Consider the following 14,393-nt stretch of genomic DNA (forward strand, 5'->3'; position numbering starts at 1 on the left):
TTCCTCGTCGAGAGAAAACGACTTCAGAGTTTTTTTTCTGTTGCTGCTACGCAAAACGAAACAGAGATGTGGAAGGATGGTCCCCTTGAACTTTTGCAGTTTATTCTAAAATACAGTCTTGAGAGCTCAGTTCCAACAAATATTGTAATACTACTGCGAATTTTCCTCACAATTTCTGTAAGTGTTGCTAGTTGTGAGAGGAGTTTTTCTAAATTAAAATTTATTAAGAATTACCTAAGATCTATATGAGTACCTTGCATTTAAGAAATCTTGCCATACTGTCTACAGAACAGCAACTGAGTGATGAAATAGACTTCGACAATGTCATTGACGATTTTGCTAACAGAAAAGCAAGAAAAATAACATTTTAGAATGTTGGAATTAAAGTTTTACTTCAAAAATAAACATAGTGTTTTAATTTATTTCCCTATACGTCGTTTTGACCGTTTGTAGTATTTTTGGTGTGTATTGAGAGGGGTAGTAAAATCAGGGACCGCCCCGGGCGGCAAAAGCTTTAGTTACAGTATAGACTAAGAGTAAGGAAAGATGACTTGAAAGATGGCACTCAGAGGGATAACTAACTTCAAAGAATCTTCTATATATGTAGAGTACAATAACCCATATAGGAAATTAAGAAGGCTTCATCTGCATTAAATGGAACCAGGAGTTTAAATTTATTCATTAAAAAGAGTTTAAAATTATTATTTTTTAAGAGATGAGTATAAGAATTATAATAGAGAATTATTGTACAGTAGTGTCTTGTGCCTATTAGGTTTGTAAGAGGTGGTGTATTGACAGCCATGTCATGTAGTAATGGCAAATGATGCAAAATAGCAAGCTTACATCAGCCAAAAAAAAAAAAAATTGTGTATGTGTGCTTAGCACACATAGTGGAAGTTAAGTGTAACTTAACTATGCCTTACAATGCTCACTATTAGTCTTCGGCATGTTGAATTATAAATTTTTTTCCATTGAAATTTTTAATGAAATGCAGTAGAGAATGATGTTGGTTTTTAAATTTTTAAAATTGGACTACTAGAAGCTGAGATATAGAATTTAAAACGTAAATGTGACATGCATGTGAATTACACCGTGGCCACTCTGTAGGGGTCATGGTTGCTACTAAGTATGGCGCCACATCGCTCATGCCAGGTACAGATTGATAGGGAATGATGAATCATTTCATGATGATTTTTGTCAATCCACAGATGCAAGTTACTTCCACATGAAAACTGCCTGGGGTGCACATAAAGTGTCACTTAAAAAAAAAAAAATCCAGTTCACCAATCCGTACTATCCAAGAATTTGTCTAGTTCTCCCTTGAATTTATTCAACCTATCCACTTCCAGAACAACAGATGGAAGCCTGTTCCAGCAATCAACCGCCCTCCAACCCCAGGGGCTCACATCTGGTGAGTATGGGCTTGGCACACCCAGGGTCCTTAGCTGGATATCATCATTCTTTTCTTTCCCTGGTGATTCCCTTCTGCTTCTTACTTTTGCTTGCTCTCTCTCTCTCTCTCTCTCTCTCTCTCTCTCTCAGGGTAACTTAGAAATTTTTTTTTTTTTTTGGCTGGTGCAGCAAAAGCTTCAGGCTTCCTTGCATCATATGGCTAATAATAATAAGGCAAACTTCCACACATCTATCCTACAACCATCCTTCCTCATCTTGAATTTATGCCCCCCTCATGTGTGTAGTCTCGGCAAGTGGAAGAATACCAGGCACCAGCGAGGTGATCTGATAGAGGTGTATAAAGCCTTGAATGGTTTGAGCATGCTCAATGCTGATGGGATTCTTCCTCTTGCTCAGAATAATTACCTGAGAGGGCATAAATTCAAATTGAGGAAAGACAGATGTAGGATAGACATGAGGAAATTTGCCTTTAGCCAGTGGGTGGTTGGTTGGTTGGTGGAACAGACTTCCATCCCTTGTCATGGAAGTTGATAGCCTAAATAAGTTTAAGGCTCAGCTGGACAGGTATTTCGAACGAACAGAGGGGTGAAGTGGAAGTGGTTATTTTTTATTTATTTATTTATTTTTTTTTTTTGGCTGATGCTGCATAAGCTTGCTTTCTTGCATCAAATGCCTCTACTAATGCTAATGCTAAACATTCAACTTACTCAATCCAATCAAGGCTTTAAACACCTCGATCAGATCTCGCTGCAAGTGCCTGGTCTTGAGATGCTGCAATTTGCAGAACTGAAGCCTTTCTAGGTAAGAACACCCTTTTGTTCCCTTCACTAATCTGGTTCCCCTTATCTGCATCTGTTCCCACTGATCTACATTCTTCCTAAAGTGAGGCCTCCAGACCTCTCTCTATACAGTACTGTGGCCTAACCATGGCCTTATACGAAGGGATAATCTCCTTCGTATTCATGCTAGCAAAGTTTCTATATATCATTGACAAGACAAAACCCCATGAGCTGTCTTGGCAGCAGGTCTGCACTGCTAAGAGAATTTCATCTGACTGCACAGTTGATAAGTTACTCTGGGTTTACTGCTACCCATGTGTCGAAGTTTAACATTGACAAATTACATTGTCAATGTTAAACTTCATCTGCCATTTCTCAGCCCATCGACCCAATTTTCCTAGATCTTGTTGCAGTAGCTCACCCTGATGACTGTTGTTAACCACCCTGCCAACCTTTGTATCATTTGCAAACTTAGACATTTAAGCTTGATATACCTTCAACAATATCATTGATAAATATCGAAAACAACAATGAACCTAGCACTGTGGGGACCCTGGGGAGTTATACTAATAACATTAGTCCACAAAAGGCAGTGCCCATTGATAACCACACTCTATTTTCTTCCACTTAACCATCCCTTTATCTATAGCAGTAACTTGCCCTTAATGCCATATTGCTCTAGTTTGTACAGCAGTCTTTTATGTGGAACAATATCAAAAGCCTTCCTGAAATCATATTTCAGTCATATTGTGTCTGCTGTTGAAAAACCTCATGCTAGTTGCATTCTCTAGATTTGAACATTGGGGTTATCATGTTACGTGGGCAAAGTGCGAGAAAGAGCAGGTTCTTTCTCTCAATAAGCTGGTAGAAGGTTATGAGGAGGAAAATCTTGGCTCCCATGCCCTCTCTATGATAAAAGGCACAGGGCAGATGAATTTGATTTTGTTCCTCCTTCACAATAGGAGGAACTGGAAAAATGACTTAAATACAGCATTTCAAGAATTTTCTTCAGTAGTCCTAATAGAGAACAAAAATGCGTCATACAATGTTTTGGTTTTTTTGTGCAGTTATTTTATATGGTATTGATAAACGAAAGCAAGATCAGTTTCATCATTAACTGTGAGTTAAATTTGTTTATTAATTCAACTTTTTAAATTAATGGTATTTACCATCAGTTAATAATAGAATGCATCTATTAAACCAAGTTTTTTGTTCATACAGGACTCAGTGATGTAAATGTATCGGTTTGATGGTAAATACCATCAAACTGATGCATTTACATCACTGGGTCAATAATTGGTGGTGTGAGATGCCACCCAGAAATGTGCATATAATCAGGCATAATTTGATTCCCATATTTTTCCTGTTTGCATGATAATTAACAAAGGTTTTTGGAATTTTTATTGTAAAAATCAAAGTTAGCATAGATGAAGAGCATGAATTGCTAAAATTTAAAGCATCACCAAAACAGGTTGGCTATTCCTTTGGTTGGTGATGTTTAGCTTATGCATCATGAAAATCAAGGCTCTGGGGAGCTCCATATGTAGTGTATTTGGAGCTTCCGAGACACTCTAGGTGGGGTGCCTCTGTAGCCAGGTGGGCAGGAGCAGCAGTGCGTAGCACACGCTTCTTGATTAGACCGGGGTTCGAGCCTGTGCTCAACAAATATGGAGGATGTGGAAAGATCAGGGAATGACCACCGCATATCCCTGGAGCAATATGGCCTTAGTTGCTAATGCTCCTAAAAGCCAAATAACAAACTAACAAACAAACTCTAGATGGTTGTTTTGCATGATAAAATTTTCTGATAAAATTTCTGAATAAAATTTGAATGTCTGATAAAATTTTCATACTACACTTCTAGTGCACAGGAAGACTACCTCCTTGTGACCAAGGGTACTTGGTCACAAGGAGGTAGTCTGTTTGGTAGTGGTACTATCATCATCATTATCACACTTCTATTTCATGATAACATTGCCAACAGTTGACTGTGGACAGTGTAAGCTGTAAGAAATTGCATGAATAAACAAGCCAGTGATGTAACAAAATGCAGCAACATCCCCTCTGAAAATCAGTCAGCTTGGCTGGCTATACATGCCATGACAAGAACAGTTGACTGTGGGTCACTGCCTTCCAGTTTGAATATTGTTTATGTGGGAATATCCATTGGAAAAAAAGGTGTCTGAATACTTTTTTTTTTGGGGGGGGGCTTGGTGTATACCTTATATGTCCTGAATATTTTTCATCTTTGACTTAAATGAATTTAACTACTTTTTTTTTCACATCTTTCATGTGAAAAACTTATCATAACAGTGTTATCATCTCTTGCAATGAAGTTGCCTAGTTGCCTGTAGATGAAGAGACAGTAAAACTTGACATTTCACCTGGATAGTAGCACCAAAAACAAATAATTGGAAGGGAAGTGTTATTTAATTGAAGTACAAGAGTAAGGTAACTCTTGATTTGCTTCACAATATGAGACATATGTTGCTTTTCTGTACATTATAACTCCATACAAATATAATGCACTTGCACTGCTTGTACGATATTCCTATTTGGCATTTATCTTCATTACAGCAATTAAATATTATCCCTTTTAAGACAGAATAATTATTATTTTTACAAATGTTATTCATCTAAAATGTATTTATATTGTATTCAAGGAAACAACTAACATTTGTGTGTCAGCTGTAGCAGTGTATGCAAGATGTGGCTTGAAGAACGGAGGAATTTTTAAGTAATTGTATACTAATAAATATGTGTTTTTATTAAATATAATAACATTCTTTTTATGTTTGCATCCTTAATTTCCACTAAAACATTTCTTTCAACTTTGCAGCCCACTTTACCAGTGTCATATAAAGAAGGCCACGAAGTGATGGATTTATAATTTATGGAGAACATTAAAGGTGCCAGTAAATCTAGTTGTTAAACCTTGTATCATATGAGTAATCTTCCAATTTACAAATGCCATATGTTTTTCAAAAGTAATTTTGAGAAATTCATAAATCAGGATAATTTTTTCTCATAGATATAACAAAAGGATATGTGGCAAAACAGATTTTTGAATATATTTTTTAAAATACTGTTGATAAGTATTATTTAAATCAATAGGAGGCTTCAAATGTTTTTATACAGGCTGGGGGAGGAATGGGTGATTTTAAAAACTGTGGTTTTCTGATTACCATTGTGAGGGGAAGATTGCATCACCCGACACACTCTTGCCTATATCATGTTATTTAGTAACCATGGAAAGGGGATTGATGCACAATGCACTTTCACCATCAAGGCATTTTACAAAATCAGTGACAGTTTTGAGGCTGCTTGACATTTATTTGTGTTCATTTTAAACATAAGTGTTGAGTACCTATAAAATTTGCTCATGTCGTTAAAACATTGGTACATAATTTTGAAGAAACTGGTTCTGCTCTCAAAAAGAAGCCTCTGTGGATTAAGAAGTGCCTGTACACCAGAAAACATTGCAGCTGCAATTTTTTCACATCCAAAGTGATGAAACTCACTTTCCTCTAAATGGTTTTGTGAATAAACAGAACTTTTGTTATTAGTCAGAAGAAAACTCTTGCTAATTCCACTAGCAACCATTGCACAGCGACCAGGTAACAGTGTGGTGTGCGATTTCATCTCACAGCATTATTAGCCTATATTTTTTTGAAGATGATAATGGAAGGGTAACAACTCAGGCCTAAAAGTTTGTGACCGTGTTAGCATGATCGCAACTTTTTTGACTGACGAACTAGCTACTAGGTTCCAAAGCATTCTGCCACTGTCGTTGGACTTAATCATTAGGAGCATATGACGAATATAGCACCAAGATTTAAATTTCTTTCCTTATAAGGTACAGTTACTTTAAGAATTAAGACCTCACAATCTCTTTATCAATAAAAAGTTTTGTCAAGAAATGCTAACTCATATCAGTCATGGTGAAAACTATTCACAATCTGTGGTTGTGTGATGAAACTCACTTTCTTCTAAATGGGTCTGTGAATAAACAGAAAATTCTGTTTATTCACAAAAGCCTCAAGTTTCACAAAAACATCATTAGCCTCAAGTTAATGAGACTAGTTGGTTTCAACAAGATGGTGTGATGTCTCATACCTCCAGGGTATTACTGGATGCTGTATGACTGCTTTCTTTATTTAATTATTGAATTTTTAAAATTTGCCCATTTCGTTGCCTTACCTTGTATTATATTAGTAACACTCGTATATTCTCTACCTTTGACTTGGTGCATTATAGCCTTAGATGCTAATGCGCCATAAAATCCTAAAACAACCAACCAACCATATATTCTCTACCACTCAATGACATTTTTTTTTTTTGGCTGATGCTATATAAGCTTGCTTTCTTGCATCATATGCCTCTACTACTACTACTACTAGAAATACATTTTTCCCTGTTCCTAGGCCTTTGCTTCAGCCCACAATACCTAGTAGCCTCAATTATTCAATTACACTAGTTGTACCCGGTGTAACATATGCCATCTTTCTGACTATGGCATAAATAGTTTAATTTAGATCCTTCAGTCTTTACCATTCTTGTTTAGTGGTGATATAATTCTACAGCAGTCACCTGTGGGATATATGCATATGTCTCTATTTGCAGGTGGTTTCCCCGTCTTCTTCAACAAATATTGCAGCAACCTCCATTTTAGATGTAGATGCATTATATCGTCTCTTATCTAAGTCTGAGTCTTCTATAAATGCCATGCGCACATTCATTGTTGGATTGGCCTGGGTTATTTGATGCATTTGTGTATATAACTCAGCAAATGGGTTAACTTGTCGCAGCATCTCATCCAATTATTGCAGTACTTCAGCCATACACCCTTAGTTTGATTGTTTTTCAAGCCGTTTTGTTGTTGCTTCAGCAGAATCGAAAATATAAAGTTGTCCATATCCTGGCTTATTTGCCTCATTTGGATATAGCAGTCAGTGAGACCAAATGGTAAATCTGGCCGTGTATTCTAAAACAGTATGGACCATTTCCAGGCAGTGATTTAATCTCTGTGCCCAGTGATGTGAATGACATTGCTGAGTTGTACTCTCGCATATGTTCTTTGTAGTTATTTGCTTCATATCTCCTGTAAGCAGCTCTCATAATAGAATAGGTGTCTCAGACAGTGGGTCAAGTGAAACCTTTCCATCATGACAGCATTTAGTGTATTTATTCAATGTGTTTAACTCATGTCCCCAATATCTTGCATTGCAATACTCACAGTTGTAACACATATTTCCTATGTCATGCTCTTCCACATTAATTACAGCTTGTTTATTATTTACATCCGGTACTTCTATTTGATTAATCCTACGGCATTTCGCCCGTCTTTTCATTTCCAATCTTGCTTCTCTTTCTTCAATGTTTTCTGTCCGTCTTCGTAGTCGTAGAGTCTCGTTTCAGTCTCTTAGTCTATTAGGTCTCTTCTCTAATGTTTCATTAACATTTCTTCTACATTTTTTCTCAAAGTTCTTACACACTGTTCAGCCATTTTTAATTCTTTAAACTTAGAATGGTTTATTAAAATTGAAGACATAAAATTAACAGTTAAAATAAACATACATCGATAGCTTTAGGCATAGGTTGCCTTTCTTCAGTCGAAAAATGTTAGTACAAAAATTAATAAAGAATGCCCGGTATGGTGGTCATGCAAGGTGAATCGCATGAACTGGCAACAATTAGCAGTTGGAAAATTTGGGCAACATAACTAAGCATTTTATATATATAGATTCCTTAACAAGATCTTCCCCAGGCTATAAGGAAAATAAAGTATTTTATTCGGCATCCATTTAGGCCTAAACCTTGAACACTATTTCTTTGTTGGAATGAAAAGCCTAGTAGCCTCCAAGATTAAGTCCCTGAAGGCTTCCCATTTAGAATTCAACGTTGGTAACATCATCATTTGATCCCGCTGTACAGAATTTAAAAACTGTGGGCTTCCTTTGCCTTTTTTTTTCTTAATAAACAATTTATCCACTAGTCCACCTATGATTCTAAAGAAAAAAGTCAGGTTACCCCCTCCACTTTGGGAGAGTTTCAATCTCACATGGGATTCAATTTCTACTCCTGTGGATAACACCCACTGTCTGTTTACCAAGCGAGCAACAATACAAATGCCATTACGGCAAAGTACTTTTCCGGTAAATTTCATCAAACTTTTGAATGCTTCTCGTGCAGGCTTTCTTTACCTTCGCCTTTTATTCTTTATTATACTTCTACTTTTCCCACTTCTTCTAAATATTGCTTCATCTTTAACCCTGTCTATCCATTTCCTTTTACTTAACTCAATATCTATTCTCCATACAAATATCTTCTTCCTCTTCTCAAATGCAATCTTAACTTCAGTTGTAGTTGTAAAAACTTGACTACTTCTCAGTCACTTGTTAGTAGAATTCCAAGATATGTAGTTCTGTTTATTTACTTTAATATCCTTTTCTTTCATTATTTCCCACTATCATAACTTTATTCTCTTTCTGTGTTCTTCCCATCAAAATCTATAGTATCTTTCTGTATTAGATGTCAGCACTACATCATATGCAAATCTCAGTTTAATTTTCAGTACTACAATACCAGGTGGCTGCTGCATAGGTAGCAATTGCTAAAAACACAGAATTATACATAATATGGAGACTTTACTATTTAATCCTGCATTGTGTCTGGAAATCTAATGAGAATAGACGAAAATGCTTTTAGTTTTTGAGATAACATTGCAATGGGTGGAGTAAAAGTAGGCCTGTTATCAATAGCAAACCCAATTATTTATAGTGCACGCACAGAGAATTGGAAAATTTTCAATCTTTTCAATCTTTCCTAAAAAAACATTGATTTATTATTCTTCCTTGAGATTGAAGCTTGAATTTGTTGGTAATGGATCTGTAATGAAGTTCTTACATAACAAAAGTGGAATTATTTTCGAGCTAAGATTAAAGATCTGAGAATTGAACTTGAGGACACCGATGCTGAACCACTTGAGCAACAGTCTGAAACCTGAAAAAAATTGTCAAAGATCTATCAGTAAAATAATGCCAGATGGTAGGGAACAAGTGTGAAGAACAGTTGGATTTCCTAACATATATGACAGTACAGTACTTTCCCACCAAATTAAGTTGAAAACATCCTCAAATTCAACACAAACAACAAAAGTATTTATGACTAGTACTCTGAAGGAAATTAAGAAATGCTATAAGGGCACCTTCTGTGTTCAAAGCAGGACATGATAAACAGAATTGTAGAGTTAGCATTAGTAGAGGCACACAATGCAACAAAGCAAGCTTATGCAGCATCAGCCAAAAAAAAAAAACCTCCCATTTCACCCCTCCATTTGTTCCAAATGCCTGTCCAGCTCAGCCCTAAATTTATTTAGGCTATCAACTTCCACAACAAAAGATGGAAGTCTTGTGCGGAAATTTGCCTTTAGCCAGCGGGTGGTTAATTGCTGGAACAAACTTCCATCTGTCGTTGTGGAAGTTGATAGGCTGAATAAATTTAAGGAGGAACTGGACAGGCATTTGGAGGGAATGGTGTGATTTTTTTTTTTTTTTTTGGCTGATGCTGCATAAGCTCATACCCTTGCTTTCTTGCATCACATGCCACTGCTACTACTACTACTACTACTATTCCACCAATCAACCACCTGCTGGCTAAAGGCACACTTACACACATCCACATTCTACAACTGTCTTTCCTCAATTTGAATATATGCCCCCTCAGGTTCTTAATCTGAGCAAGAGGAAGAATCCCATCAGTATTCACCTTGCCCCATTCAAGGCCTTATACACCTCAATCAGATCACCTCGCAGGTGACTGCTCTCCAGGCGCTACAATTTGCAAAACTTAAGCCTTTCTTGGTAAGAAAACACCTCTTTGTTTCCCTCACCAATCTTGTTGCCCTTCTTTGTACTCGTTCTAGGAACTCTACATCCTTCTTAAAATGAGGCCTCCAGACCTGTACACAGTACTCTAGGTGTGGCCTGACCATTGCCTTATACAACAGGATAATCACCTCCCTGTCCCTGTTGGTAAAATTCCTATATATCATTGACAATACTCCATGACCTGCCCTGGCAGCCCACCTGCACTGCTCATCAAACTTCATATTTGACTGCACAATTACCCCCCCCCAGGTCTTTTTCACTTTCCACTTCCCTGAGTGAAGTACCACATAGTTGGTATGTTTCTCTTCGGTTATTGCTACCCATATGCAGTACTTTGCATTTGTCAATGTTAAACTTCAGTTGCCACTTCTCAGCCTATTTGCCTAACTTATCTAGATCCAGTTGGAGTAGCATACTGTCTTTACTGTCATTAACAACCCTGCCACCCTTTGTATCATCTGCAAACTTGGACATTAATCCTGATATATCTTCATCAATGTCATTGATGAATACACAAAACAACATCCAGCACCGAACCCTAGGAAACTCCACTAATAACATTTGTCCATGAAGAGCAGTGTCCATTGATTACCACTCTCTGTTGTCTCCCACTCAGCCATCCCTTTATCCATTGTAGCAACTTACCCTTAATGCCATACTTCTCCAATTTGTACAGAAGTCTTCTGTGTGCAGCAGTATCAAAAGCTTTCCTGAAATACAAGTATATGATATCAAAATTATTTTTGACATTCAGTTCCTTTGTGACCATGTCATAGTATCCAATCAAATTGGTCAGACAAGACCTCCCTTTCACAAACCCAAGCTTTGTCTTAACTATTACTGCAGTCTTGTCTAGATGATCCTGCAATGCTCCTTTAACCAGTGACTCCATTATTTTCCCTGAAACACAAGTTAAACTAACAGGTCTATAGTTACTTGTGTCACCTTTTGAACCACCTTTGTGAATTGGTAATACATTTGCACACCTGCAGTCCATGGGGACCTCCCCTGAGTCCAAGGAAGCTCTCATAACTATGGCTAACAGTTTGCTTCCTTCCTTGGCTGTCTCCTTTAATGTAACTGGATAGATCCCATCCACCCCCAGGTGCCTTCTTTATGTTTAACTTCAACAATTTCTCCTCCACTTTGCTCTCAGTTATTAGAAATCACTTAGCTCCCTGTTAGAGTTTGATAACTTCTGGTATTCCGCTCATTGAATAACCTCCCCATGTGTGAATGTAGATGCAAAATACTCATTCAGTTTATCAGCTACCTCAGCATGATCATCAATAGTCAACCCATCTATGTTAAGTGGTCCAATCTGATTCATCCCATTCCTTCTAGAGTTTACATAAGTAAAGAACTCTTTGCTGTTTTTCTTTGCATCCTTTGAAAAAGATTTCTTGTAATCTGCCTTTGCCTGCCTATCCTCCATTTTGTGACTTCGTTACAGACAAGCTTATATCTGCCATAGGCTTATGTGTCACCTGATAATTTATATGCATCCCATACATTTTCCTTCTCTGCCACGAGCCTCATTAATTCATCTGGCATCCATTTAGGCCTAAACCTTGAACACCATTTCTTTGTTGGAATGAAAAGCCTCCAAGATTAAGTAGCCTCCAAGATTAAGTCCCATTTAGATGCAACGTTGGTAACATCATCAGTTGATCCCACTGTACAGAATTAAAAACTGTCTGAGACCTCTGTAGTCACCTTTACGAAAGCAAAATCCCTTCCCTTTAATCTTGATGGTAGTTACATCTTTAAGTAATTCCCATATCAGTACATGGTGATCACTGTTACCCAGTGGTTCCTTTATCTGCAAATTCATAATGCATGACTATCACTGCTGATAATCAGATCAGGAATATTACTCCCTCTGGTTGCCTCTGTAACATGCTGCTGTAGAAAACAGCCATCCAATAAATACAAAAAAGTCTTGCCAGTGTACGAGTGACCAACCCACAAGTTCCAGTCAATATCTGGAAAGTTAAAATCCCCCATTATAAGACATTCTGATTTACTGGCCCACTCTATTTGCTCATTATACTCATCAGATTCATTAGGCCTATAACACACACCTACTCTCATTTTTCCTTTCCCAGTGTTTATGTCACACCAAACAACTGAACTGAACATTGCATTGTTCAACTATATCAACTGGATGCACTTCCTTAGATTTTATGTGTTTCTTAACTAACAGCATAACCCCTTCTTTTTTCCTGTCTTGTTTATCCTTTCTGTACACATTGTACTTTCCAAATTCCATTTCTGCACTGCTTATATTTGTGTGATACCACCTCTCTGATATCCCAACAATATCTGCCTTTGGTGTCTTGACTATCATCAAATTTATTAACTATACTCCTAGCATTGGTGTACATGCAAGTATACATGCACCTGTTTCTATTCTTAGTTACCCTAACACAGACCATGTATTTATTTGTTCCACTATGACTCCCAACAGTCCTGGAAATCTCCATTGCCTTGCTTTCCATGCTGCTGTTCATTCTAATAGAAGCAGTGCAGGAATCACGTTTGCCTCTGCCTGCTGCACTGTTAACCTTTTAGTCTGTGCATCCACCCCCCCAAGCTAGCAGATTTCTGACCCACCTAACACTGCCTCGATAGCATCAGCAAATATTTTTGCATCCTTTCTATTTAAGTGTACCCATCTGTAGAAGTAGTCTCTCCTGCCAACAAGCACAGACCAGGCTGAAAAATTTCTACCCCTTGAGCTTTGCACAGTTTCTCCCGTGCCGAATTGATTGGCAAAGCTCTTATCATATACTCCCTCCTATCATGTCTCAGGAGAATTGCGGACACTTTCACATTCAACCCTAACTTTTGACCTTTTTTCAACATTGAACAGATTTACTCAACAACCTGCACTTGTTGAGTAAATCTGCAGATCTCTTACTCTTAATGTCATTAGTTCCAACGTGTGCAACAATATCACGTTTTGTGCCCTTAAAAGATGATATCTGCTCTACAATGTCAACAACTTTTGCCCCTGGTAGACATATCCTGGTCCATGTTCCACCTATTCTTCTTGCATAGTATATTCCCCGTCTCTCTGACAATAGAGTCGCCAACAATAACTAGTTCCTTTGGGACCAGCGCATTCTGCCTTGGAGATTGCATCTGTGTTGCCTGATGCACAGGAGTGAGCTCTGCCATTGAGCCCGGCAGCTGAGAGCTTGATGTGCACCTGATATTAATTTCTTCGAGGGCATTTACCCTACACCTCAAGCTCTCATAGACACTCTCAGCATCAGAATGCTGAGCTAATTTCTTGACACTGTAGCACACACAAAGACATACTCCTTGGCTAGATCATGAGTTTATAGTAGATTTTAAGGCAGTGACTCTAAAGAGATTAAGTATTCTAGAGCTTTGCCCAAAGCAACTAGTAAGGTAACAGTTTTGTAGGAATGTGGGAATCTATATTCCCCTCTTTTTTGAAAGAAAGAGATATTTAGTAAGTAAAATAGTTACCATATGTGATTTACACTAATGAAGATGAGTAATAAATTCTCCTTTGATGCCTGGACCTTCCTTGGTTTTTATCTTGGGAAAAAAAGTGTGAACTTCTTGAGTAAACAGTGAGTTTTAGTGGCTATTATTATTAGTAGGAGTGGAAAATGATGCAAGAAAAAGCTTATATAGCATTGTCCAAAAAAAAAAAAAAAGAAAAAAAAAAAGCCAATAATTCCCATTTGGCCTGTCCATCCCCTCTAACAGTTTGGGTAGCTCTTCATTGAATTTATTCAAACTACCCACCTCTACAACACCGGATAGGAGTTTGTTCTGACAATCAACCACCCTCAGGCTGAAGGCATATTTACTCACATCCAACTCAACCATCCTTCCTCAGTTTGAATTTATGTTCCCTAGTGGGTAGTCTGAGCAAGAGGAAGGATTCCATCAGCTCCATTAGATGTCAAAATTATCTTACTCAGTCCATTAAATTCCTTAAACACCTCAAAAAGATCTCAAAAGATTAAATGCTGAAATCTCCAGATTCCAGCATCTGATCTCCAAATTCTGCAATTTGCAAAAGTGAAACCTTTTGTGGAAGGAGCATTTTTCTTCCCCTCACCAGTCTTGTTGCACTTCTCTGCACCCATTCCAATGAATGCAATTTGGGTAGATGGGCTGAGAAGTGGCAAATGAAGTTTTACATTGACAAATGTAAAGTACTGCATATGGGTAGAAATAACCCCAGAGGAACGTACCAACTGTGTGGTACTACACTTAGGGCGGTAGAAAATGAAAAAGACCTGGGAGTAATTGTGCAGTCAGATAT

At 37.6% G+C, this 14,393-nt stretch overlaps 1 protein-coding gene across 1 annotated transcript in view; it reads left to right on the plus strand.

Moving 5' to 3' along the window:
• Positions 1-14,393, plus strand: part of LOC150076348 (phospholipase D1-like) — a 601,970-nt gene that overhangs the window by 12,507 nt on the left and 575,070 nt on the right. The window contains exons 2-3 of the mRNA XM_090387327.1: positions 4,856-4,929; positions 5,032-5,101. Coding sequence (XP_090243453.1) covers positions 5,086-5,101 — 16 coding nt within the window. The 5' untranslated portion in view covers positions 4,856-4,929; positions 5,032-5,085. The remainder of the gene's footprint in view (positions 1-4,855; positions 4,930-5,031; positions 5,102-14,393) is intronic.

Source organism: Mastigoproctus giganteus, chromosome 13 (genome assembly GCF_048544385.1).
Source record: "Mastigoproctus giganteus isolate SK-2022 chromosome 13, ASM4854438v1, whole genome shotgun sequence".
In the NCBI taxonomy this organism is placed as follows: domain Eukaryota; kingdom Metazoa; phylum Arthropoda; class Arachnida; order Uropygi; family Thelyphonidae; genus Mastigoproctus; species Mastigoproctus giganteus.